The following is a 25,988-nucleotide window of genomic DNA, read 5'->3' on the forward strand; positions in this document are numbered from 1 at the left end:
ATCCCCAACGCACACACACGCCCTTCAGTGGGTGTCCCCTCGCCTCTCCTCCCCTTACCCACCACCACGGCGGCACGTAGTGAATCGCAGTGGCCTGTCGCTCTCTCACACTCGACCCGCACCTCTTGCCGGTGCGCCGATGGACTTAAGCCGTGGTGGGCGCCTGTCATCCACCACGTCGGCAGTACCTCAGAGAGCATCGATCTATATGGATCTGAGTATCCATCTGTGGGTGTGGGTGTGTGGAAGGGGAGGGAGGAGGGGGGCTCTACCCTCTTGACGAGTGCAATGACGCTGTGCAGGCACGTGTGCTCGCGTGCACCACGGGGGAAGGAGGGGGGATAGAGAGAGAGACGCAAGAGGAGAAAGCGCGAGTCCGGTGCCTTATGTGAAAGCAGGAGCTGAGCTTGACGTTGCCTCGGCCAGCAGCAGCTCACCGCCACCCGTCACACCCCTTTCCTCTCTCTCCCTCTCTCCCTGCCTCCACCGCATGCGTGGCTGTGGCGGGCGGTGGTTATGTGGAAAGAGGGGGGGTCTCGCCCCGTGGCCATCGCCACTCTGCTCCCCCACACCCTTCACTCCCCCTCTCCTGAGTTTTTTCTTGCCCCCTTTTTTCCTCGGAGCCCACTGGCGCTGTGCTACTACGTGCACTGCACACGCAAATGGGCCAGTGCACGCCACCCACCACGCACCCTCTGCACCAGCCATCATCGTTATCTCGCCCTCTCCCTTAGAATCTATCGGAGCTGCTGGCTGAAGTTGCCCCCTTGCCCCATCCCCACCCCGCCGCGAAATCCTGCATATATTCATGCACAGGCTCAGCATGGCCGGCGTCGACTCGGCCCATAAGCCCTTCGAGTCCCGTCCGGACAAGGGGAGCGAGCTACCAAGAGAGACATCGGCGCCGGCATCTTCGGGAGCAGGGGTGCAACGCAGCAGCGCCCCCGCTGCGATGGGCGTCGCGAACCGCAGCCTCCCCTTCCCCGTTGCTGATAGCAGCGACCCGCTTGCCCCTTTGTACTCCACCCCAGAAAATCAGCCGCTGCCGCTTGTGCTGCGCGCCCACGGCACCGAGTCGCTCTTCCAATACTACGTCTTGCGTGGGTACAAGGAGGTCTTGAACGTGTCAACGAGCCTGGAGGCGGCGAGGGCGGTGCAGGCGTGCCTGGAGGGCCGAAACGGGGCTGCCGCGGGGAGCGGCATGGCAGCGGCTGTGGCACAAAAAAGCCTCCGTGGCGACCAGAGCAGCATGCCCTCGCTGAATAATGAGGTAATTGACAGGTGCCTCATCAGCACTGCGCCCGCTGCCGCGCCTCTCGCCGGCACCGCGGCGGCCCTTGCGACGGACGTCGCGGTTAGCAGCGTCGCGCCTTTGTACGTCTCCCTCCGCCCAGCACAGGCGCAGGACGTCAGCTCCATTTACCGCACCCAGCGAGCAGATGAAACGCGCGCAGCAGCGGAGCAGGAGCGTCGCGAACGGCTGCGGCTGATGCCTGAAGCTGCTGTTTACCTTGGTCGCTACTACCCAGAGGGCAGTCATATCGTGGCTGACGTGCAGCTACAGCTAGCGGGAGAGAGAGCAGACTCCGCGGCGACATCTGGAGCACTCGCAAGGCCTGGTGCACTCAGCCTGAGCTCAGGCCCAATTCACACCAACATCGTTTCAGGGGGTGCAGTAACGCCGATGCGCAGTCCTGTTCTCGAATCAGCACCCTTGCCGACGCCAACCGCCCACAACGGTGGCACTCGCTTCCTATCCAACCCCAGCCCCAGGCGCTCCTTCGCCCTCACGAAGCCTGGCAGCCTCTCCGCACCATCCATCGCTCCGCTGCTGCCCCGCACGCCGCAGGAAGCGGCCGTCGAGATGCGGGCACAGCAACAGGGCCGTCATGCACTGGCGGACCAGATCGAGGATGCCTTCGTGAACGCCTACCACCTCCGCGATCCTTTGGCGGTGCAGCGGCAGCAGGAGCACATGTCACTGGCGGCGCGTTCTCGCTCGTTACAAGCGGCCGCGGCGCTGTTGGCCACCAAAGGAGCTGCACCGAAAGTGTCGGCGTTCCCGAACGGCTCAAAGAAGAGCAGTCGCAAGAAGAAAAAGTCGATGGCCGCACCAGCGGCGCCGCCAAAGCGCTTTGGCGGCGTGCCTGCTAACCTCGAGGTGTTCCGCACCTCGCTGCTACTGGCGTGCAACGAAGACGGAGCCGTCACGCTGGAGCAGCTGCGCACGCTGCTGGCGAATGCTCCGTTTCAGGTCGGCACGCAAACTTCGGCCTCGGCGGCCCTCTCGGCTACCGTGGCCCACCGACTTTTTTGCATCATTCATGCCGGCACACGCGCTCCCAACACTGCAGACGCCGCCGACTTGCTGCTTGCTGTGGCTTCTACCACTGCTGTAGGCGGTGCTGGTCCGCTGTCGTGGCAGGGAACCGTAGCGTGCGACGCTTTCGCCCATGGCACAAGGAATAGCCTGTCGCGAAACAGCAATAACGCCGCCGGCGTGCGGCGAGGACCTGGCGCAAGTGTAACAGTGGCAGCGCCGGGGCTAGCGCGTCTTCCATCGACGTCCGCTCAGCTGCTTGGGAGCAACGCTAGCGTGACTTCTCCCATGAACATGACTGATGCCGGCAGCAGTTTTTACGGCGGTGCTCACAGCCCGAAAGCGTCGTCGCTGACAGGTGCCACTTCGCCATCGTGCAGTGAAGTGGCTGGTGCGGGCAGCAGTCGGAGGCCGCCAGTGCACCACAAGGTCGCGCTCGACCTGCATGATGGGTGCAAGTGCGTACTGGTTGTCGAGGTTCTTGATGCGCTAGATGCCCTCCTGAACAGCGTCGAGACGAAGCGTGTCGTGCGCTGGGAGTGCTACAACGTGCTGGCGGTGGAGGGGAGCGGGTACATCCACAAGTCTCAGCTGGCGAAGCTGCGCCGGTATGCCTACCGCGAAGGCTCGGCGGCAGAAGAGCAGGCGACCGTGACGGCGGCCATGGTGAAGGCCCTCAGCGACGTCTTCGCGGCTGTTGCGGCGGAGGAGGAGACCGCGTACCTCAAAGCCAACAAGAAAAAAAAGAAGGGCGGCGCCGCGGCTTTAGCGGCACACCAGAGTTCGCCAATACCACTGAACATCATGCGCAAGTCGCACCTCGACCTCGCCGTCTTCTCTCGGTTCTTCGACGAAATGCCGCTGATGGCGGCCGCCTTCGCGCATGTGTGGCTGCCGCTTCTCCTGAACGGGCACCGGCACACGGCTGCGGCGGGAGGCACGCTGGCAGGGCCTTCGGACTCCTCCAAGCCCTCCGCACCCTCCCCCTTAAAAGGCTCTCTCGTAGGAGCGACTTCGCTGGCACCCCCCTCGACTGAGTCATCAGTAGCTGCCGAAGATGAGAAAGACAGAGAGGAGGCGAGCCCCAATCGCAGCTTACCACTGTCGCAGTCACAGAGGAAGCCACCACCGGCCGCAGACGACGACCCCGATGAGGCGCCTCTCGAGCTGCTGGGGAGCACAGTGGAGTCTCGGCAGGCGGCGGTGCAGCGACTGGTGACGGATCGGCAGGAGCAGCTGCATCGAGCCTGTGATGCCGCTGAGAAGGAGAGGCTAATTACGTTGCCGAGCGATGAACTCGGTGGTGGCAGCGCCTTCGCGGACTTGTAGCATCCCCCACTTCCCTGCGAGAGGTCTCCCAAAGAGACGCTGCTGCGCACCTGGGGAAGGTAGACGGATACCGAAGGGTCTCTTAGCCTCTGCATGGTGCGGCCACGCGCACCCACGCCCGCTCCTCCCCACCCCCTTTCCACTATGTACAGTTCGAGACGGTGAATGTTTCTGCGTGTGTATGAGTGCGTATATGTATGATTGGGGGAGCCTTTCCAAATTGTGTAGAGTGTTACCCGTCCACGCCTACACGCTCCTTCCCCCCATCCCTCCTCCTCCTGTGGCCCGTATACGTCTGCGCATGCGTGCGTGCGTGAGCTGTCCTTCCCTCCCCACAGGCACTCACGTGCACACACGTGTGTACCGTCACCGGGGGCTCGCCTGTTGCCGTGGCCTTTCCCTAGCTCATCCCCCACCCATCACCACCACACACGCACACGCACACACACAACAGCCCATCACCTTTATGTAGAATTCTTGCCGCGGGTGTAGAGCAACAGAGGCGGTGGCCCGCACTGGCCGGCGCCTCTTCCTCAGCTCATCCATTCACGCGCCAGTGTCCGCTTCACCTTCTCTGAAGATCGGCGATACGTTTGCTGTCTGTGGTCCGCTGCGGAACGCGTTCGCTGTTTCGCTTTCCCTTCTGGCGGGCGGGAGGACCACAGGGGTGCTCCTCCCGCTTCGGTCTTGTCCGCCGCGCCTTCTTGTCTCCTCTCTTCCTCTCCCTCCGATGATCTTCGGGTGGATGTCATGACTCTTCACGGCCGTTTCGTTATCGCCTCCCTCCCTGCCCTGATATACACACGCACGCGCACTTACGCGCACACGAGCGATTAAGTCTTGCATAGGGCAACAGTGTCACAGCAGCAGCCCTGTAGCGCCCAATCACGCTTGGCGGATGCCCTACTACGAGAATACCTTCTACGGCCCCACAGAGAAGCCACTATCGCCATGGCATCTGCCACTGCCCGTGGTGACGGCATCACCTGTGCGTGGCGCTCCTGCTGAGGAGTGCCTCATCCCAGTGGGTGAAAGCGACAGCGGCACGGTGGAGCGGCCTGTACGGCGCAATCGCTCCATCCCCTCTCCAATTCCCTCGCAGGCGTCGGCCACTGCGGTGCGCCATCCGTACCGCGAAGAGCAAAACGGCGGCCCTCGGAGCGGTGCCGACGATGTGCTGCAGCGACGGTGGATGGGCGAGCGAGACCTGCCGCAGCGCTCCTCTGTGGAGCCCATGGTGGCCCGCCACTCGCCCGAGACGCACTGCACAGCCGAGGACTTTCTCAGCATCCCACGAGCCGCGTCGTCGCCGGGTACGCCACAGGTGCATGTTCGCCCTGCGCGAGGACGAGCGCGTGCAGAGGTGGATGTGATCGCACAGGGGCAGCACGGCCTCGGCAGATACGTGGGTGAGGACGGTCTCGCCTCCTCTTGGCCGCGCCCCGCGGCTCCGCACGTAAGGGGGCAGTCATCCTTTGAAGCCGCGCTGTACCGCAGTGCTGCTGAGGGGGGCATCGGCAGTGCAGATGCCGCAGCGCGCTCACCACGGCCTGCACATAAAAGCAGTCCATTCGCGCACCGCTCGCATGGGGTGAGGGGGGCACATAGACATGTAGACGAAGCCCGAGAAGGGTGTTGTGCACGGTGCGACTACCGTCTTCCCGAGGAACTCATCGAATACCTTCACGAAACGGCAGAGTTCCGCTCTGTTCCCCGCCCCCATTGCCCGGAATGCGGCGCTCAGCTGACGCCAATCGTCAAGGGCACCCGCGGAGGCGAGAACAATGGCGTCTGTAACGATCCGGGGGAGCCGCCGCTTCTCACCTCAGCGAGACGGCGAGAGCACCTTCCAGATCCTGTGGGCGCGCCGCGGAGATACCTTCTCGAAAGGCGAAGCAGCTCGTTGGAGTCGAGCGATGTTCGTGTAGAGATGGCAGAAGCCGCCAGCAGCACCAGCGATAACTCGAAGCACAAATCAAGACCGCTGCGCGAAGCGGCGCCGCAGTCCTCCTGCGCTTGGGCCGAGGCCGAGAGGCCCGCGCCTCCCCTGTTGCCTCGGCATCCCGAGACGCCAGTGCAGCCGCCGCGAGCCGGCGTACGTAGCAGCACCGGATGGAGAGCCACAGAGAGCTCGGACATGGTTCTCGCGAAAGCGCCCTACCTCACCCTCGACTCCCTGCCCAGGAGCCTCGACACCGCGGATCCGTGGGTGGTGAAGGGGTGTATGGCCTGCAGCCGACAGGGCGGCGCGGGCCTCGCCGGCCTTTTCTGTTGTTGCGCGATGCCCTGTGTCCTCTTTCGCGAGCGCCGGCTGCTGCTCCTGCATAAGCTGCGCAGCCGCTATATCTGCTGCGCTGGTACATTTCCTTTCTGCGTTCCACCGTTGTCGCTGCGGCCTGAGCTGTACTACACAATGGGGCCTGCTTACCTGCACAACCCAGCTATGGCCGCCAGCTCGGCGGCGTCGCAGCAGCAACAGCACCGGCACGACCTATACAATGCGAGCGGCGATGAAGCCGAAGGGCGAGTGACAGCATCGCGCCTCGCCAGAAGCGAGCGGCCGCCACTTGCCGCCTTTAGTTCCGTGAACGGTGTCGCCTCCCCTGCCTCGCTCGTGAACCCGCAGACGGGCCTGCCGCTGGACGGCTGCTACTCGAACTGGACTGCCTACCGAGGAGACCGATCGTCCGCCCGCCACGCCGCGTCGTCGCCGCCGGCCCCGGTAGGAACGGACTGCTGTGGCTGCGTCACGTGCGTCAACGAGACCGACCCTTGCGACAACACGTGTGACTGCTGCCTCTACTGCTTGCACCCCACTGCCTACTGCCTGGCCTGCCCCCTGTGTTGTCTCTGCTGCGAGGTGACTTGCTGCATGCCATGCGCCCTGTGGGCGAACCGGCTCCTGATTCGCCAGCATTACCATCTCGCCCCCGACGCCGCCGTTGACGGGGGGTCTGTGTGCTGCTACAGCTGCTGTCTGCAGTGTTGCACGTGCACGTGCACCGAGGCGTACCCCTCGACGGCGGCCAGCACCGCTACGCACAAAACCATTTGCGGGACTTCCACTAGCGGTGCAAGCACAGCCGCCGCCGCCACGTCGTCACCGTCTCTTTCGTGCTGGTTTCAGCTGGCCACCAGTGTCTCCGCGTGCGTGGCGGCGGTCTGCTGCCTGTGCCCTTGTGCCGCCTGCGGGCTGGCGCAGCAGCGGGATCAGGTTCAGCGACGGGGATACCCGCTCGTCCTGCAAGTGCCCCCAGAGATGGAGATGATGTAGTACGGCCCCTCCCCCTCTCTTTCTCTCCCTTCCCTAACCCATCTAACATACACACACACACACTTCTGTGATGAGTGCGTGGTGAAGTGTGCGTGCATGTGCATATGTGCCTCTGCACGTTCTCAGGGCGAATTGCCTTCTTCCCCCTCCTTTTTTTTCCTCTGTTGCTTCGTTGATGGTGGTTTACGTCGCTCCCTGACGCGGTTGAATGCTATTCCGGTGCATCAGTTGTCACTGTACGTCATCCTCTGTTCCCACCTCTCCGAACGCTTTTCACAGTACATCGGCCCCCTGCAGACATGCACGCTGCCCATTCATCTGCCCTGCTTGCGGCCCCCATCGCCTCATCCCTTTCGCACACAGCGCATGACGAGGCGACGGGGGCCGCTCGGGTGAGTTTATTGTTCAGCAGGCGATCGTTGTGTTGGATCTCCTCCTCCTCCCCTCCCCTCCCCGTCCCTCTTCCCATGCTGTTTCCCTTCGCCCCTCCGCAGGGGACTTCGCAACTGCGGCCGGTCCCTCGCAGCCCTTCGATGGCGCTTCAAGGAATCGCTGCGGTCATGGATGTCGCTCGAGCCCTCCGGGCCTTCCTCTGCGCTCTGCATCGCGCACACCAACCCCTTTGCCCTCTGTCCATTATCTGCGCTTTATCCACTCACACGCACGCACGCACGGCGCGTCCTGCTTCTTTGGTATCTGTGCCGAAGGGGGGCCTGCGCGTACCAATAGAAGGCGGCACGTCACGGTCGCGCGTGCGGGGATAGAGAGAGAGAGTCGCGGTGACTGCATACACCCACACACGTGGCACTCTCTTCGCTTTATCCTCGTCGTCGCACGCACACGCACACCAACGCTTTTGTACGCGTCGTTATATAGATCTAGAAGCGTGATAGATTCTGCGACCATCGCCATCCGCGCAAGTCTCTTCCCCCTCGCTTGGTGGCGCATGTCTGGCACCTCGTCTGCACGGGCTTCATCGGAAGCGGAGTCAGTCTCACGATGGCGCTCGCCACCACCGCCACCTAATGTGCAGAGCACCACGCGGCGGCCGCGCCCGCAAGAGAGCAGTGTACGTCCAGAGTGCGCTCCCAGCCTGCGCAGCCCGGGTGAAACGCATGAGGAAGCAAGCCGCTTACAGCGCGGCAGAGTCCGCCGGAGTGAAACAGCATCCGCTCGGGCCTGTTATCCACGCCGCTCGCCCGTACTTGGCGCCACGCTATCGCCCACCTCCCCGCACCTCGCAAGCCAGTCTCTCAACAGCGAACCAAGTCGTCACAGCAGCAGCGGCGGGCGCGTCGGCGGGCGCCACAGCGCCACCGCCGCGGCGGCCACCCGTTCTCCCCCCTCGCTGACTCCTTCGCCGGCGCGTCGGCGCGCGCACGGCAGCCGCGGCCGCACCCCTGCACTCACGATCGCCGACGCCGAAGCAGTTCGCGCCGCCCAGGAGTTCTCCATGGACGTATACCGGCAGCTGCACAGGCGACGGTTCACGTCCGTCAGTGAGGAGCTGTGCTTCTTGCGAAAGGACTTTGTGGCCTCCCGTAAGACGCTTGCGCTGCTTCACGAAGACAACACGCGCCTCGAGCGGGAGCTCATGGCGCGGGTGGCGGAGATAGGCGAACTTCGGAAGGCGCTGGAAGACGCGCAGAGAGAAGCAGAGCAGCAAGCGCCGGGTCAGCGTGTGCGGGCCTGCAGCAGCGGTTGTGTGAGAACGGATCTCTACGGCTGCACGCAGTGCAAGGTGTGCGGAACAACGAGCCTGTTGGTCGACGCGAGCGACGAGGTCCCGGCGCGGGGGGACGCTGAGAGTGCAGCGGTGACGAAGGCGCCCTCGTGGGTGTCCGCACAGCGCACCGGCCTCTCGCTCTATGCGGCAAGCGGGCAGCGGAAAGTCGGTGCGGCCTCCATCCGCGGCGCATCGGCGCCAGGCGTCGATGACGCCGATCCGCAGCAGCTCATTCGAGATCTGCGCGCCAACTTGGCGCGTCGGGACACTGCGCTGAACGAAGCGCAGATGGAGGTTGGCCAACTACACCACGTTCGCCAGACCCTGGAGACGGATCTGCGTCGACTACAGGACGATCTTTTGGAGGCAAAAAAGCAGCGAGATGCGCTGCAAGCGCAGCGGACGGCACAAGAGGAGCTGCACGCCGCAGCAGCTGCGCAAGTGGTCAGCCTCGAAGCACAGGTGCAGCAGCTGAAGGACGAAAAGGACAACATGCAGCGCCGACTGACGACAGCAGAGCTGTTATACGAGCACGCAGGTCCTCTGGGCGACGGTGGAGTGCTGGCATCTGCCTCTGGTGATGGCGGCGCCCGTGCACACATGCAGGAGGAGGCACTGAGAGAGCAGCTACAGCTGTACCGGTCTAAGTGGCAGGCTGCTGAGGACGAAATGGAGCACCTTCACGAGCGCATCTCCCAGCTACAGCGTCAGCTGATCAGCAGCGGCGCAGACGACGGGGCAACGGCGGGGCTTCTGAAGCCGGTGGCGAAGGAGCTGAGCGATCCTGTCCAGGCTCTTGTCCAGGAAGCGAAGTACGTGGCGGACGTAGTGGCGCTTCGCCGGCAGCACCAGGAACAGTTGCAGCTGCAGATGGAAGAGGTGCAGCGACTGCAGCGGCGACTGGATCGAGCGCAAGAGAACGCCTCCTTCCACGAAGATCAGCTGCGTCAGCAGCGACAGGAAGATGCGCGGCAGCACCACAGAGAGGTGCAGGAGCTACAGACACAGCTCCGCACGGCGCAAGGTGAGCTCGTGAAGGCTCAGGAAGACCGTGAGCATCTCGCGCGGCAGCTGCGCCGCTCCACCGAGCAGCAGACCACTGTGGAGGTGCTGCGCAGCCAAGTCGATCAACTGAAGCAGCGACTTGGTGAAGTGGGGGCGGAGCTCGCGCAGGTGCGCGGGAGAGAAAAAGAGCTTTCCCTGCAGGCCCAGCGCGAGCGGCTGGCGCGCGCCAAGGCCGAGCACGACGTAGAGGCAGCGCAGGAGTTGTTGGAGCGTGAGAAAGCGGAAGCGCAGTACCTGCGAGAGGAACTGATACTAGCCCGCGAGCAGCTCGGCATGCACGAGGCCACCGAGAGGTCCGTGCCGGGCGCGGCGCCAGCACGCCCGTCGCTGCCCGGAACATGCGCACCCGGCGCCACCGAGGCAGGGGCGCAGCCACGCCAGTGTAGCGCACGCATTACCCGCTCCACAGTCGACGCCGAGGGCGACGCGGCAACGCTCTCTTCGGAGCTGAAGGGTTACGTTGGTCTCATGCGGGTGAACACAGCCTTGCAGCGGCGCATTGAGGAGCTTGAAGCGCGGGCTCAGCCACGCGACGGAGGAAGTTGCAGCCGGTGTGGGGGAAAAAACGCTGACCAACAGGAGACGCGGCAAGCGCCGTTTACGGTCGCGGGAAGTGCGGAACGCTCATTGCCAAAGGTGTCACCCGAAGACGCCTCTTCGCCCTTGGTACTAGAGCTGCAGCAGCAGGTGGCACACCTTCAGACGCAGCTCACTGAGGCCCTTCAGCGTCAGCATGTCCTTATGGAGGGCTACGCGGAGCGGGAAGAAGAGCGACTTCGGCTGATCAAGGACAACCAGACGCTTGCTGATGGTGTCGAGCTTCTCGAGAAGCAGCTGCGCAAGTACCGAGCGAAGTGCGCACGCAAGGCAATCGAGAGCTGCGCCGGTGGCTACCGAGCCGAGGCACCAGCGCCAGTGGCCAATGTGGAGGGACGGATGAAGGTTGATGTGGAGGAGGAGCCGCTGAGAGAGTGCCGTCAATGCCGCGTCACGCCACCACGTGAAAGTCGCGCGCGCAGTCGTCTGCAGACGGCCCGCGCTCAGGATCGAGACGCGGTCGCGTGGCGAAACCCGGACGGGAAGCAGCGGCAACCACAACTGCAGCAAGTGAGCGACGACAAGGCAGCAAAGCAGGCGCAGTGCCCAGCATGCGGCAGCTGTCGAGGCAATGACGATCACCCTCGTACGACTGCCTGCACCACATGCCCAGCCTCGGCTGCGTCCCTCGCTGTCGTGTGTGGTGCCGGCGCGACTGGGGCGACAGATCGCCCTGATGTTGTGCGCCACCGCTCCCCGCCGCACACAGTGGAGTGGCTCGCTCGGGATGACCTGGTACCTACGTTGTGTCTTCAGCCTCGGTGGTTCCCTTCAACCTCAGTGCCGTCCTCTCCCCTCTCATCCGCGCAGCCATCAAGGCGCGAGACGCACGGCGATGACATCGCACCCCCAGCGGAGCCACAACGCCGCCACGCGTCGGCTGGACAGCGTCATGAACGAGCCTATCCGCCACCGCTTCGCCCCTGTCTCCGTGTGCACGGGAGCATCCTACCGCCGGTGTACTGCCCCTCCCTCGTAGCACACAGCAGTAGTTAGCCCCACTTTCGCACCTCTCCCTCCCTCCCCCCGACCCCCAAAGACGCCGCCGCCACAACGACGGCAGCTGCGTGCTGCATGGAAGAGAAGCTCTATGAAGAGAGGGAAGCCGGAGGGAGAGGAGGGAGAGGAGGGACATGTGCGACTGCTCCGCTTACTATTGCCTTCCCCTCCCTCCCCCCTACAACCCGTCGCCCTATGTGCGGTGCCTCTCAGGGCTACTCTCGAGTGTGCTGCCCCGCTTACAATGCCCCTCATATGTTGGCCTCCTGGGAAAGGGTCTCCGGACATGCGCGCGTAAGAGCTTCGTCCCGACCGCCTGTGGATGTGCGAGCGGGGAGAGAGAGAGAGTGGCGAGTGCAACCGTCCGCTATCGAGCAGAACGAAGAGAGCGCATTGCGGTGCGCAGGAAGAGGAAAAGAGGTGCCGGTCGGCAAGGTCATCTCGCTGCCCTCGGGCCTGTGAAGAAGTTGGAGTAGGGGAGAGGAGGGGCGTTGATGACGGCAGAGAGGGCTGGGCAAGAGGTTCCGCCACCTTTTCCCACCTCACACACGCGCATCTCATCTTGCCGAGGAGGCGGACTATTCGAGCTCAGGGGCGCACGTGCGTGTGTGGCACAATACGGGGATGATGTCCAACGGTGCAGAGGGACACGCACGAGGCTTCTCTCTCTCTTTCCTCTGGTGACTGCGCCTCATCCCCTTTGAGTCAGTGGTGTCGCAAGAGAGTGCCCGGCCACACGTCGCCCCGCCTTGTCTCCACCCTCCCCCCTCTCTCATATGGCGGTATCTTCGTACCACTCGCATGACAGGCTCTCCTCCTTGTCTCTGCCCTCACCACTGTCGTCCCCCCTCTCTCTCCTTCCCCGTTGTCATAGAGGCATGCGCTGAGACGCGCGACCGAGCCGATTTGCGCCCCATTCACAGGCCTACCTGCACACACGCACGCATCACTCCCCCTTCTCACGTAAAGAGGAAGCCGCTCATGGCAGCAACGGTTAAGCGGCAGCTGAGCGGATGCGGCTGGCGCCTATCACGTGGTGCTTGTGCTCCCCCTGCTGGCTCACTCCACTGGGGTGGCCTCTCACACACCACGGCGGGTGCGGCTTCTAGTGCAGCAGGCGCTCGTGCGGTCGTACCCCCCGCCTCCTCACGCGGCTTCGCATCACCCTCCTCTCTTCTCCTTTGCCCTCGCCGCTTCTTGTGGAACCCCTTCGCGTCGGGCGCCACAAACTCTGTCTCGGCAGCGCACAATACCGAAAAGCAGCGAAATGCTGAGCGCCACGAACAGCTGGCAGGAAATGCGCCCCATAGCGCCGATCTTGAACAGCTTTCTGATGCGTGCTTGGACCTGCTCAAGGCGTGCAGCGGCAACGCGGTCGGGTCACCGGTACCCGACACGCTCGACGAGCTTGCACGCGATCGCATTTTGATACTCGTGCGTGTTCTTCTACATGAGCACCACCGCCCCCCGGCAGAGCAGTTCGACCTCGTCTACGCCGCGCTGTGCTTGCCAGCCGTGCAGCGGCGCCGGCAGGTGCAGCGGTGCCTGTTCGTAGTCCTTCGCTCTGTTGTTCCAGAGGCGCTCTATCGCGTGTTCGAAAGCGTGGACCTCGTCGTGGCGCAAGCCGATGAGCGCTCTCTGCGCCAGCGCGATGTGCTGAGGACGTTTACGCATGCCCAACTCGGAGAACTTCAGGTACCGGGCGGGCTGGCAGCGGAGGAGGTGCTCTCGGTGTACGCGGAGGACATGAAGGCAATGTTTCCGGCACTCGTCTCTTGTCCGGCGTGGCAAGTGATGGAGCGCGATGCTGTGACGATCGCCCTAAAGGCGAAGCTCTTCGCACTGCTCGGCCACCTCTGTGCCGAATTTGACGAGGACAAGACCGGCAAGGTGAGGCTGGCGGATCTACGCTCCACGGCGGAGCGCGCCCTCGGAAAGGAGCAGGCCTCGCGGCTGCTTCACGGAGCGCAGGCAGACAAGGACGGCATGATTGCCTACGCACAGCTGGCGGCCCTGCTCACGAGACCACCCCAGAGGAAGTCGGTAACGGCAGAGAGAGAGGGAGAGCGAGGCTAAATGCTGGAAGAGAGGCAGAGAGTCGCATTGATTTGGGGTGAGGGGAGAGAGGGATCTCGTCACGGCGGATCGGCGCTGTCTCTGCGAAAAAAAAAGAAGCAGAGATGTGGTGGATGCACGGCGAACACACCCGCCCGCCCCCTAATGACAAAGTGCATCCCTTGCAGTGATCGCACCTAAGCACGAGCTAAACGAGAATGGGGAGACAACAGCGAGCGCATCGATCACCCTCTCCCTCTTGGCGCTGCTATGCATTGGAGCCCTGTAAGGTGCGCAGCAGTTCATGCCCAGCATGTGTCTCTTCGGATGGAAGGAAGAGGGACAAGCATCCTGGCGTCTATGGGGTGCCATTCTGTACAGTTGTGGGGTGGCCCTCACACACACACCCCAGCTCTCCTCCCTCGGCCTACTCGCTCCTGTCGCCTTCACTGGAACCGTAATTCACCCTCTCTTCCCTATAAGCGCGTCTGGCCGTCATGTCGTCAGCTAGCGAGTTTCCCTCCCCTTTTTTCTGCCGATGTGCATCTGTCACCGCGCCTGCGATGACGCTCGCACGGGCGTGCAGGGTGGGGGGAGCTGACGCTACGGCACTTTACCTGCTTTGACTTGGGCTTCCGCTTTCCATGTCATGCTCTGCGCGCGTGTCTACATGTGTGTGTGTGTGTGTGTGGCAGTGGAGGGAGGGGAGGAGGAGGAGGGGCTCTGCATTGACTCGGATGGCAGACGTGGCGGTCCTTCAGACGGCGTGAACAAAACTTGCCAGCGCTGTGATCCTCTCGCCCTCCCTCGTTCCTCTCCTGCCGCCTCCGCGCCTACCTCACCAGACGGAGTCGCCTAAAATGACCGGCGCTTGCCTCTTCCACTACAAAGCAGCGACATGTCAGCAGCCGGTTCTGCAGTGGCACACGTGCTGCCTAGGACTGGACGCAGTCACGGCTTCATCACACACAACGCCAGCACCTTAGCTCACCCCGCTGCCGCACATGCATCACTGCCGCATCGGCTTCTGAGCCGCTCTCACAGGGCCAGCGCCGAGTTGCGTGAGCTATTGGCCCAGTGTGAGCGGGTCGGCTACACCGAGCTCGGCGCGGTGCTGCCCAGGGGTGCGTGACCCACGCCATCCGTGCGGCAGGACGAGGTGCACCACGGTTTGTATCGCAGTGGGCGTACGCGTGGGTGTCCCTAACGTGCTGTGGATCTATCTGCCCGCACCCACCAAGCTCCGCGAGCGCCAAGCAGGACGTCTCTCTCTTCCATTACACATCTTGTGTGGTCCATTTCAGCCCGCAGGTATCTGCCTCGTGTGCGCAGCGGTAGCTGACGCCGCAGATGCGGTGGTGGGCGTAGAAGTAGGACCCTTGCGCGGCATCGCGCCTCTGCTCCGCATGTGCCTGTGTGCGTGGTATTCGTGTGCCGAGCACGGCCATATGGCCTGCAGTCACTCACTTCACCAACCCGTCCTCCATTCCCACTTCCATCTCCTGCCGCCTCCGCTCAAGTCACGCACGCACACACACACACACACATCAACTTTACGAAGTTGGAGAGCAGCAAGAGAGAGAGAACGGAGAGTGTAGGCTAGGATAGCACACGCCTGTGCCTCGGTGCGTCGAATCCTCGTCGTCGACCCTGCCCCCTCTTGCCACCACCACACCCTGCTCTCTCTCTCTGTGGCATTCGGGTGTCGCCGTTTGGATTCTTCGAGTCTGCTCTCGCCTTGCGGCCCCTCTCAGCATCACCCGCACTAGCGTCATTACCATTCCACCCTCAACCTCTCCGCTTTTTTTATCCCCAGAAGCATAGGCGCGCGCTGCCAGAGAAGACGCCTTCGAAGCATCGACGGACAGGCTTGTTGCTTGGTGGGGGAGGGCAGGGAAGGAATGCGCCGCAGCGCAATACCTCGGCGGGCGCGTCCCCCTCTCCGCCTCTCAGCAAGCGGGAGCGTGGGTGAGGAGGCGCAGTCGTTATCCGCGCAGGCCGCCACGGTGACCTTGATGTGCACCAGCAGGGGCAGCCCGGGCCGCAGGTTTGGCGAGTGGCACGTGGGCATCCCACTTACCTCCTCTACTGCGGCACGGGCGGAGGCGTGTCTGTGCGGCAGCATTGCCACTGCCAGGCGTCCTTCGCGGGCGCTGACGTGCGCAATGCGATGGTGCACTATGCCCACGACGGAGGTATCTGCATGTGATGCGAGCGTGAACACGGACACCCCTGCGCCCACAGGCTCACCTGTAGCGTTCGCCGATCGTGCAGCACGGCCGATGAAGGCCCCCAAGAGGACGGCGGCCACATCAAGTCGAGAGGCGCCGACAACGTCGCCGATTCCGCCATCGCTCACATCCAGCTGCGGTAGCCCCCATACCCCTCACCCCCGGCATAAGGCTCCGCCCACGTCTGCCCCCCCGTCTGTGGCGCAGGCAGTACCGGTGACAGGTGCGGTGAGCAGCAGTGACGCAGCGCCGAGTAAAGTAGACGCCGATGTGCACGCATCAAGCAGCCGCCTCACGAAGGAGGAGGCATTTACTGCTGCCGCGGTGGAGGGAGGAGCGGATGAGGACGATGACGACGGCATCACCTTCTCAGACAGTGTCTCGGTCTCGGAGCTATTCGGAACAGATGAGGCCACGCTGAACGCTGCAGAGAGGAACGCCGCGAGAGCTACCGAGGGCGCGCACGTGGATGCTGGTGTCCGTGAAAATGACGGGGCTACGGGACGCGGCGGTAGGACATCCGCCTTCGCGCTCCCCGCTAATCCAGGTAGCCTCGGCATCGCATCAGTCGACATCGCGGAGACGCTCTTGAGCGATCCGTTTCACGTGCCGAGCGTGGACGACGACGCATTCGCACAGGATGGGGACCTACCGGCCTCAGCGGCGGCAAGCCACAGTGCCGCCTCCGGCTCGCAAAACCTCAACGAGAGCGTACTTTCCGCCGTGGACCTGCTGTGCGATGATCTGTTTCACTGCAAAACGGCGGTTCTGCGCTCCTTCGCTCGAACGCGCTCGATCACCTCTCATAAAAAGGTGGAGGTGGTGATGCGCCTCCTGGAGAGAGCCCACCACGATGCCCATGGCGAGAGCACGGATCTCAGCGTGACGCGGAGTCTGTTGGGTGACGTCTTTGATGAGAGCATTCGCACCAGTGGGCTTCGCGCGGCGTGGACGAACAAGTCGCTGGAGGCGGCGCACATCGAAGAGGCGTGCGAGGCCCACCTTGGCTTTGACCTGCTGGCGAACTCGACAAAGGCGCTCATGGTGCGGCGCCACGCCGGCGAGATCTCGCGGGTCCTGCGCAAGCTCACCCGCGTGTTTCAGCAAGAGCAGGAGCAGATCTCTCTCTCCGCCGTGGGGGGTGTCTTCCGCAACTACCGCGCCGCCGCTGACGAGCTGGTGCGGGAGCTGCCGGTGTGTGAGGTGCTCAGCCCCTTCGCGGGTTACTTGGTTAGCTATGTGCGGTACGGCGCTGTGAAGGAGATGCTGTCGCGGGCTAATGTGAACGAGCGCCTTGTCCAGCTGGGTGTGGGTCACCCCACGGTCCAGGAGGTGGACGACAGCGCCTTACTGCACCGCTTAATGGACCTCCTCGACTCTGCTGTGCAGCAGGTCGAGCGCCGGGCGGAGTGCTTCCGCGTGTCGGAGCACCCGCGGTCGATCGGGATGGAAAACGGTGACGTTATCGCACATACCGCTCGGGCCTTCAGCGAGGTCTCGCACGCCAAGTGGAACACACAGGCAGCCCCGGAGTGGGTGCACAACCTTGCGCGCATGTTCTGCAACTGGGAGGTCACCCTGCGCACCGATCTGCCCCGGTTCGAGGAGGTGCCGCGGCACTTCTTCGACTGCATCCTGTCTGGTGTGGTCTGCCTCTACATTGCCCAGCGCGTCTACGGAAACGCTGTGGGGCCGACGGTTGTGCCGCTGTATCAGCGTCTGGCCGTGAAGAAGTCGCTGCGGCTGCACTTCAACAACGACGACAACACGGAGAGCGCCTTGCGTGACATTATGTCGTACGTGCAAGCAGACATGAAGGAGGTACGCGGTGGCGTGCGAGGCGAATTTTTCGCTGGCGTCCTCTCGCAAATGCAGGGCGCCTTCCAGGACGCGCCGGAGGAGCCGTCGGCCCTGCATGAGGAGCGGGTCGCCGTCATATTGAATGCGGTCTGCGATGTCGCGACCAACTGCACACGCTCCGCCGGCCTCTTCAACCTACTCGTGAAGCTCACAGAAGACCTCGCCTTCCACTTTCGCTTCCAGCACATTTATAAGAAGCTGAGTGGGGCCGATCGCGTCACCATTCGCACGAACGGGTCTATTCGCATGACAAAGACGCTGGAGTACTTTGAGAAGGAGATGCACGTGACGCCGATCCCTACCAAGGCGGTCGGCTTCCTCGTCGTGCAGCTGCTGTATCTGTCACTTCGCGGCGATGGCAGCAAGCGGCCGGTGCTCGAGCGCTTTGCGAGTGTGACCGGGGCAATGGAACTGGACCTGGTCGGGCTCACCGAGACGGCGGCCACGTCCGTGCGCGACCTGCACGTCGCCTTCCCGCCACAGCTCTCCTACAACTCGTGGCTGAATGAGTCAGACACCCGGGAAAAGTCTGTGTACGGCGTGCTGCCGTCCGTTGCGGTGAAGGGGTCCGCGAATCAGGCGATGATTGTGTCGCAGGCGCCGATGATGAAGGCGCTGGACGCCATCTCGCGTGTGCCGTGGCGCATCAACAAGTACATGCTGCATGTGCAGGAGGCCATTGTGCGCGAGGGCTTCGGGTTTGGGAAGATTCGGCCCGGCTTCTACCCTCTCCATTACTACTCGATGAGTAACGGCGACGTCGAGTACCCGTCAGATCGCCGCCGCGCGGCGTTTCTGAACGGCCTCGACGACGACGGCGATGACCTGGAGGCGGGTGACGTCTTCAATCTGCAGCAGCGACGGCAGTGCCTGCTGCAGCAGAAGCAAGACTGGAAGGAACTGAGCGAGCTGCGCAGTAGCCGCATCCACTACCTGCTAGGCCTGCGCCAGGCCCGCTCCATTGTACAGTTCTCGCACATTTACTTCCCGAACAGCATGGATTTCCGCGGTCGCATGTACCCCCTCCCGGGGCGGCTGAATCACACCGGGTCCGACCCCTTTCGCGGCCTGCTCGAGTACGCTGAGCCAAAGCCGCTGGGCGACATTGGGCTCTACTGGCTGAAGGTGCATCTGGCAAACAAAATGGGCATGAGCAAGCTCTCTTTCGATGAGCGGGTGCACTACGTCGACGAGCACATGGAGGACGTCGTGCAGAGCGCCGAGAGTCCCCTAGCCGGCGACCGTTGGTGGCAGGAGGCGAGTGAACCGATTCAGTGCCTCATGGCCTGCAAGGAGGTGGCGGACGCGATGAAGTGCTCGCAGGGCCCGGAGAAATTCCTTTCTCGGCTGCCTGTCGCCGTGGACGGTAGCTATAATGGTCTACAGCACTACTCTGCCATCGGCCGCGACGCGTTCGGCGCGGCGCTGGTGAACCTGGTGCCGAGCGAGCGCCCCGCCGACGCTTACACGGGTATCCTGAAGGAGATGCTCAAGTCGATATGCGCCGACGCCGACCGCGATCACCAAGTCGCACAGCGGTGCCTCGGCACCGGCAAAGGACAAGACAAGGACCACATCAAGCGCAAGACCATAAAGCGTCCTATCATGACGCAGGTGTACGGCGTCACAGGCTACGGCATGTCAGAGCAGATCCTCGATGAGCTTGTGAAGCAGAACAAAAGTCACGGGCTGTGGACGCACACGGATATGAAGGAGATGGCGGCGTACATCCGCGACAAAGTGCTCGAGTCGCTTGGTGTGACCTTCCGCGAAACTCAAAACTGCCGCGAGTGGATTCGGGAGGTCACCACGCTGCTCTGGAAGGTGCAACCAGCCGAACTGCGCAACGCGCTCTGCTGGACCACCCCGCTCGGGCTTGTGGTCCGGCAACCCTACAAGGTTCGCAACGAGTGCTCCCTGTTCACCCAGCATGGATACAGCAAAGTCCCTGGCGACTCTGTGGCCCCTGCGAGCCGGAAGCAGCTGACCGCGGTTGCGCCGAATCTGATTCACTCGCTCGATGCGACGCACCTTGCCATGACGGCGCTCGAGATGCAGCACCAAGGCCTCTCCATGATGGCGGTGCACGACTCGTACTGGACCTACGCGTGCGATATGCCGAAGCTGTCGCAGGTGTTGCGAGAGCAGTTCGTGAACCTGTACTCCAAGTACGACCCCCTGTGGGAGCTCAAGGAGCAATGGGAAGAGACCTACTTCATGGACCTGCGGCGGCATGGCGTGAAGCTGCCAGACCCGCCCAAGCGCGGTGATCTCGACCTAAACGTGGTCCTCAACTCGCCCTATTTCTTCTCGTAGACGCCACTTACGCACGCCCGCTTGCCCACTTTGCTTTTCTTGCGTGCATGAAATGTGCGCATCTGAGGGCGCCCCGCTGATGTGCCGCACTTCCGTTGCGCCTGTGTGTGTGTGTGTGTGTGTGTGACGACCCACTCCCCTCCCCTTCCAGTCCTTCGAGCATCTCGACCCCTTTGTGTGTACTGCAGAGCCTCAGATGGGATAGAGCATACAGAACTGAAAGAGGCATGCGCGACTGCGTGCCAGCCGTGAGACAGGTGTTGAGGAGCAGGTTGGTGGTGAGGGAAGGTCCACACACACGTGGCAGTAGCTGTACGCTCGTGGGGAGGATACACACGGGAGCGCCAATATTTCCGCATGCCCCCTTTCCACCTGTCGCTCTCTGCTTTTCTTTTTATATGTAATGGTTACCAGCGAGAGGGAGGGGAAGGGGGTGGCACGACGGCGGTGGTCGACTGTTCGCCGCCGCCACCTTCACAAATCGACGGCGCATTCTGTTTCATGGCGCTCGCCGTCTCCTCTCCCCTGCTCTATCGTGCCCTTCTGTGGTGGGAGTCGAGCTGAGGGATTCCTCCCCCCGCACGCACACACTTACTTGCCCCTGTCGGTGCCGTCCCTGTGGTGTCTGCGCCTGTGTTTGTATGTGGTGTCGGTGTCAACGCAGAACTCTACCCCTCTTAAGGTTAGGCGAAGAGAAGAAATGCTGTCAGCGGCAACAGGAAAGCGATGCGCGGAGGAGGAAAAGGGGTGCGGCGGAAGGAGGTTTGGCAGAGGGGCGCGAGGGACCTCCTCCTCCCCCCTTTCCTGCTCGCGCGTCGCCCACAACCTCCACTCATCCGCCATATATCCTCCGTGCGCTCCCCCTGGTGCACCCAAGCCTCCCTCTGTACCACCTCAACCCCCTCACCCGCTCTCCTTTCGAATGCATCAGCAGGCAGTCCCCGGCCCTCGCCCTCCTACAGCTTCTGTTTTTCCCACGCCCGCCTCTGCCCTCTTACGAGCCGCCTCACTGCTTCAATCTTTTGCAACGACGCTCGTCCACGCATAGACGCCTCTCCCTATCCCCCTTCTTTTCGTGCTCTCCCTCCGTCTGTCTGTCTGTGTGCGCGCGCGCGTGTCTGTGTGTGCCTGTTTCCTGCATTCGTCGCGCTTCTCGGAAGACGGCCACGGATGAACTCCAATGGAGCACCACAGGGTACGGCAGCTGTACCATCTCGCGTGCTGCGGAAGGGCCTCACGCCGCCGCGCCGCAGTGGCATCACACGCCTATTCACCCCTAGCTACGCTGAAGCGGCGGTATCCGCATCCGCCAGGCCACCGCTGTTTACTTCCACGTCCTCCATCGCCCACGCAGCGGTTAGCACCCGCAGGTCGCCATCGCCCGCAGGACATCCCCTTACTCGTGCCTTGACCGTCTCGGCGTCACATACGTCAAGGCCTGCATCTGCGCGTCACGCAAGTCGCTCCCCATCGCCGCAGGCTCTTGATCCCCGTCCCGCCCGTATTCGAAGTCCGGCATCGCGTTTCCGCGCTACGCCGACCTTCACAACCTTTGTTAACGGCACTGCCTGTGGCGATATAGCCAGTAGCGCGTCCTGGCGCTGTTACATGGCAGCGGTGGGTCGTCGACTACAGCACACCGTACAGGAAGCTGAGCAGGTACTGATGCCGACCACAGCCTCCTCTGCTACGTCACCGCCCTGCATCCCCCTCGACTGCAACGGTAAGAGTGGGCTCCCGTGTAGTCTAGCGCAGGCCATGGAGGCGCTGCAGCGATACCGAAGCGGCTGCATGGCGGCCATGCTAGAGCTGGACGCACTGCACCAGCGCTGTCCCTCAGTCTCCTCAGCGTCCACACCGACTGATGAAACGGTCGACCCCACAATTCTCTGCTCGCCCATTCGGTCCACGCGCCAAACGATGACCAGCGAGGGAGACGGCGCGGGAACTTCGCTGTCCAGCCTCACTGACGCGGCGCAGCTGTACCACCGATACGAGCTCATGAAGGCGCGTCTTGCTGACACCCTGGCGGCACAGTCGGCGTACATGCAGGAAATCGAGCTTCGTCAGCAGCTCCGCGAGCGGGAGGGGGTCATGGGCGAGTACTTGTGGAGCGCGCGGCTGCTTGTGGAGCAGGAAGCGGCAGAGCGCACGCATCTCATCTCACTGTGGGCATACTTTATCACATCCGCACTCGAGCGGAGGACGGTACCCGAGGCACGCGCTAGTGCGGCGGCAATATCCTCAGCCGCTGCTTCTCATTTGCCGGAGCAGAATGTAGTGCCGCTGCACGATCTTCACGACGAGAAGATGCGCACACACGCGCTGCTTCACGAGCAACAGAGAGAGTTGCAGCAGGCACAGGAACGTGCAATGGCGCAGCTACTTGCCCGCCATGATGCCGAGAAGGCAGCTCTGGAGGCACATCTGCGCGCTGCGCTGGAGGAGACAGCCCAGTCGCAGCACCGTCTCAGCGAAGTGAGGCAAGAGCTTTTAGCTGCACAGTCTGTCATCTGCGAGACAAAGCGGCGTGCTGGCGCGACCTACGATGGCTTGCACCAGCAGCTCAAGGACACGACAAAAAAGATGTGGCAGCTTCAGCTTGCTAACGATCACCTCGATGCCAAGGCAAGGGTGCTGGAGCGGGAGCTAGAGGAGCTGCGGCTGAGTCGGTCGCTGATGCGAGGGAACCAAGGTGATGAGACAGCGGCGGCGTCGGCGGAAGACGGAAGTGGGTTGGTGTCGTGCTCGCCTGTCAGCGCAGTGTACCCGAGCAATAGCTGCGTTGGTGACCACGGTGATCACCGCCGTAGCAACATACGTGATGCCCGCTACGGTCAGCCGTTCCAGTCATCCGATGACGCAAGCACACACAGCGTGGCAGGTGGCGGTCGCAGGGGCGGCAATGCTCAATCCGTGAGCGATGGTGTGTGGGTAGCGTATGAGGAGCGCAGCAGCCTTTGGGAAAGCGCGACTCCACTGAAGCAGCTGCCACTGACCTCTTCCCTCTCCTCAGTACGCCCCCTCACCGCGGCGCGCTGGACACGGGAACCGCAGCGCAGAGATTCGATTCCGCGCTCGCCCATCATCAACTTAGCTCGCCCACATGGATCCTCGCCCGTGGCCGTTTCCGCGACCTCGACCGCTACAGGCACCGGTATGAACGCCATTCATATGAGCGAGGACAGCGCCGTGCACGTGTTCGCCGCGAACACGCATCGACGGAAGCCCACGCTGGTCGCCGGTGCGGTGGGGGATGGCGACAACGGCACCATCAGCGGCAATGGCCAGCAACCGTTTGAGCGCACCATGTCGCCGGCTCGCCACCTCTCGCTCGACTGCAGCCCTGTAAAGAAGCCCTCAGCGTCTGCGGCGCTTTCGCACGGTGAGCCGCTCCACCTTATGGGAGAAGCCGCGGCCCACCCAGCGCACACCGTGGCGGCAGAGCTGGACCACCAGCTTCAGTCGGCCACCCACAATGACGCATCACGGGAGAGACGCCACTTAGCAGAAATCTCCCTTACCGCGTCAGCGCAAGCAGAAGTGACCGAGCCTCCCCGCAACGCGACCCCGCCCGTCCACGGGGTCCTGGAAGCCATCCCCGCCCACTCACAGATCTCGTCCCCGACTGAATGTCGCGACCAGTACCCGCCGTCGCTGGCAGTCGCGCATGGCGCACGCCACATGGCGAACGGCAGTGGCACAAAAACGGAGACTGATGCGACCGTCAACGGGGGAGGAGACGACGAGGGGCTGCAGGCGTCGCTACTGTCCTTGTGCTCTTCTTCAGTGTCCGGCTCACGTGCGAGGCTGGAGGCAGCGCGTCGCGATATCCTCCGCCATACTGAGCGGCTGGAGCAAGAGGTGCAGGCAGTGACATCCCGTTACGATGCAGCGCGACGACAGCGGCGGCGCGAAAAGGACACGCTGCGCGTGAACGCCTCCGTACACAGCGCCAGCAACAGCCCATCCACCTCCGAGCCGCGCGACGACGGAGGTCAGCATGCAGGTGGCAGCAACGCCGAAACGGAGGCGCTCCATCGCGCCCTCGAGGAACTCCACATTGCGCAGCAGGAGGACGACGACGAGCTCGAGCGCTACTACGCCGATGTAAACCAGAAGCGGCTGATGTTGGAGCGATGCCTGTTCCTTGTGGACGAGAAGCTATCCTCCCTGTCATGAGAGGTGCTCGTTTTACTCTTCAGCGTCTTGCCGAGACTCTCCCGATCACGCTCCCGGTGGCAGGGCAGCGACACGCCTCATCGCGCGTGGCATCGCATACGTCTGCCGCCCCACTCTGAGCGTGAGGAGGCCCGGAAGCCCTCTCTCCCCGTCCCCCTCCTCCTCTGCCTGCCAAATCACAAACCGCCTCTGGTGGTGCGGGCACGGGGCGAAGCGCCTCCGTGCGCAGGGGCGCCATCGGTGAAAAGGTGCCGAGACGGAAGGGATAAAAGTGGAGGAGTGGATAAAAGGGGGAGGGTTAAAGGTAGCTCTTCGGCTCCGCTGTCCCCCTTCAACCTTCACCCCTCACCTCCGCTCTTGCGCGGTGCAGGATGCCAACGAAAGCGGCTGGGTAGCGCTGGCGCGTAGGCACTGGCACACAGAGTAGCCTCCGCGCATATCCCACTCCCTGTCTCCATCTCGCTCTGCGCTCGTTGGTGCCGCCACCTCAATGCCTCTCCCTCCGCCTCGCCATGCCCGACACCTCATCCCTCATCCTTCTCATCGAACTCGGGTCTCCCCCTCAGTTTTCTGCGACCTCACCCCTTTCACCCTCTCCGACTCCCTTGGGTGTACCGCTCGTGGTGGGCGGCGCTCCTTGTATCTCTTCCCCCCCCCGCGCTTCCTCCACGGGAAGTACCCCGCTCTCACCTCAGCACGCTTCCCATTCGACTCACACACAACCACGCCCTTCCACGTCCTCAGGCGCAATGGTGTTCGGCTGCAGCTCTATGCAGAGGCTACTGGCACACCAGTACATGCACTACCCTTCTGCGCCCCTCCCACTCGAGGGTCCTGCATTAGCAACGTCCGTAGAGCGCACATCACATCTTCAGAGACGGAGGCAACGTTGGCCTTTCTCCGTCTCGACTGCTTCGGCCCTCTGCGACGGCGAGTGCAGTTCGCTTCTGTACTCTTCAGTAAACCACCTCACGCACCGCCTTCCCGAGACTCTCGGTGTGCATTACCCTGTGGCACCGAACTTTCGCAGACGCAACCTTTGTGACGCGCAGCTCATGCAAGAGGCAGCGGCCTCTCGTAGGGTTCTACCGATGCAAAGTGTCGTGGCAGCCAGCTTTAGCGCTCACACAATGCCACTAACGTCGCAGCAGCGGCGATACACGCAAGCAATCCCAAAGAAGCCAAGCAAGGGCGTAGCCAACTCCTACGCTTACTCGCTGCCGCATCTCTGGAAGCGATCGTCCGTTAGCGCCGCCGTGCAGAGGCGGCGCCTGGCGCACCAAAGCAGCCTCACAGGCACCTGCACCGCCAAGTCGAATCAGCCCGCTCCCTTCTTGCAGTCGGCAACCACACGCCCGCAGTCTAGCTTCCTTGTAACCTGTGACGGCTCGACTTCAGTGTCAGATACCACGCCTGAGCCGTGTATGCAATGCACTGTGCGCTGGGCAGCATGCGTCGTGCGAGACGATGTCGCATCTGACAGAATGGCGCGGCTCGCACGCTTTATCTCCACCACCTCCCGATAACCCGCAGAAGCGCTATTCACGGTGTGTCTCATGTGTCTTTAGCCGTGGCGTTACACACAAAGACTCCGTTCTCGACTTGGTGTAACTGCTTCCGCTGCCAACGGCATGCTGGTGCGCTTTGTGCGGATGCTGTTGATTTGCTGTGATTGCAACGTCCGCCCACCCACCCACCCACCCCCTTGTGCCCCTCTTCCTCTCCCAGCCCCACCTCTGTCTCCCCCATGGCGGGGGGTGAGAGGGCAGCGACACGCCTCATCGCGCGTGGCATCGCATGCGTCTGCCGCCCCACTCTGAGCTTGAGGAGGCCCGGAAGCCCTCCCTCCCCGTCCTCCTCCTCCGCCTGCCAAATCACAAACCGCCTCTGGTGGTGCGGACACGGGGCGAAGCGCCTCCGTGCGCAGGGGCGCCAGCGCGCCTTCTCGCTCCTCACGTGGGCGGCCAGGCCCTGTGTGCGGTGACCTGCCGGAGAGGAGCGGCTGCGGGGCGTCCTGCGCGCTCGTGTGTTTTT

The 25,988-nt window shown here is 63.1% G+C and overlaps 7 protein-coding genes across 7 annotated transcripts; all 7 read left to right on the forward strand.

Annotated features, from left to right (window-relative positions):
* Positions 1 to 823: 823 nt before the first annotated feature.
* On the forward strand, positions 824 to 3,649 carry LSCM1_05062 (uncharacterized protein; the record flags this gene model as incomplete). The annotated part of the gene is made up of 1 exon (XM_067322539.1): positions 824 to 3,649. The coding sequence occupies one exon, from the start codon at positions 824 to 826 to the stop codon at positions 3,647 to 3,649; it is 2,826 nt and encodes a 941-aa protein (XP_067178402.1).
* Positions 3,650 to 6,092: 2,443 nt separating this feature from the next.
* LSCM1_05063 (uncharacterized protein) lies at positions 6,093 to 6,923 on the forward strand (the record flags this gene model as incomplete). Its single annotated transcript, XM_067322540.1, has 1 exon — positions 6,093 to 6,923. The coding sequence occupies one exon, from the start codon at positions 6,093 to 6,095 to the stop codon at positions 6,921 to 6,923; it is 831 nt and encodes a 276-aa protein (XP_067178403.1).
* Positions 6,924 to 8,376: 1,453 nt separating this feature from the next.
* On the forward strand, positions 8,377 to 11,307 carry LSCM1_05064 (uncharacterized protein; the record flags this gene model as incomplete). The annotated part of the gene is made up of 1 exon (XM_067322541.1): positions 8,377 to 11,307. The coding sequence occupies one exon, from the start codon at positions 8,377 to 8,379 to the stop codon at positions 11,305 to 11,307; it is 2,931 nt and encodes a 976-aa protein (XP_067178404.1).
* Positions 11,308 to 12,291: 984 nt separating this feature from the next.
* On the forward strand, positions 12,292 to 13,386 carry LSCM1_05065 (uncharacterized protein; the record flags this gene model as incomplete). The annotated part of the gene is made up of 1 exon (XM_067322542.1): positions 12,292 to 13,386. The coding sequence occupies one exon, from the start codon at positions 12,292 to 12,294 to the stop codon at positions 13,384 to 13,386; it is 1,095 nt and encodes a 364-aa protein (XP_067178405.1).
* A 1,880-nt stretch (positions 13,387 to 15,266) lies between these two features.
* LSCM1_05066 (uncharacterized protein) lies at positions 15,267 to 19,772 on the forward strand (the record flags this gene model as incomplete). The annotated part of the gene is made up of 1 exon (XM_067322543.1): positions 15,267 to 19,772. The coding sequence occupies one exon, from the start codon at positions 15,267 to 15,269 to the stop codon at positions 19,770 to 19,772; it is 4,506 nt and encodes a 1,501-aa protein (XP_067178406.1).
* Positions 19,773 to 21,380: 1,608 nt separating this feature from the next.
* LSCM1_05067 (uncharacterized protein) lies at positions 21,381 to 23,954 on the forward strand (the record flags this gene model as incomplete). The annotated part of the gene is made up of 1 exon (XM_067322544.1): positions 21,381 to 23,954. One exon carries the CDS (start codon positions 21,381 to 21,383, stop codon positions 23,952 to 23,954), a length of 2,574 nt encoding a protein of 857 aa, XP_067178407.1.
* Positions 23,955 to 24,703: 749 nt separating this feature from the next.
* Positions 24,704 to 25,480, forward strand: LSCM1_05068 (uncharacterized protein; the record flags this gene model as incomplete). The annotated part of the gene is made up of 1 exon (XM_067322545.1): positions 24,704 to 25,480. The coding sequence occupies one exon, from the start codon at positions 24,704 to 24,706 to the stop codon at positions 25,478 to 25,480; it is 777 nt and encodes a 258-aa protein (XP_067178408.1).
* Positions 25,481 to 25,988: the final 508 nt, after the last annotated feature.

This window comes from Leishmania martiniquensis, chromosome 24, assembly GCF_017916325.1.
Source record: "Leishmania martiniquensis isolate LSCM1 chromosome 24, whole genome shotgun sequence".
NCBI lineage: Eukaryota > Euglenozoa > Kinetoplastea > Trypanosomatida > Trypanosomatidae > Leishmania > Leishmania martiniquensis.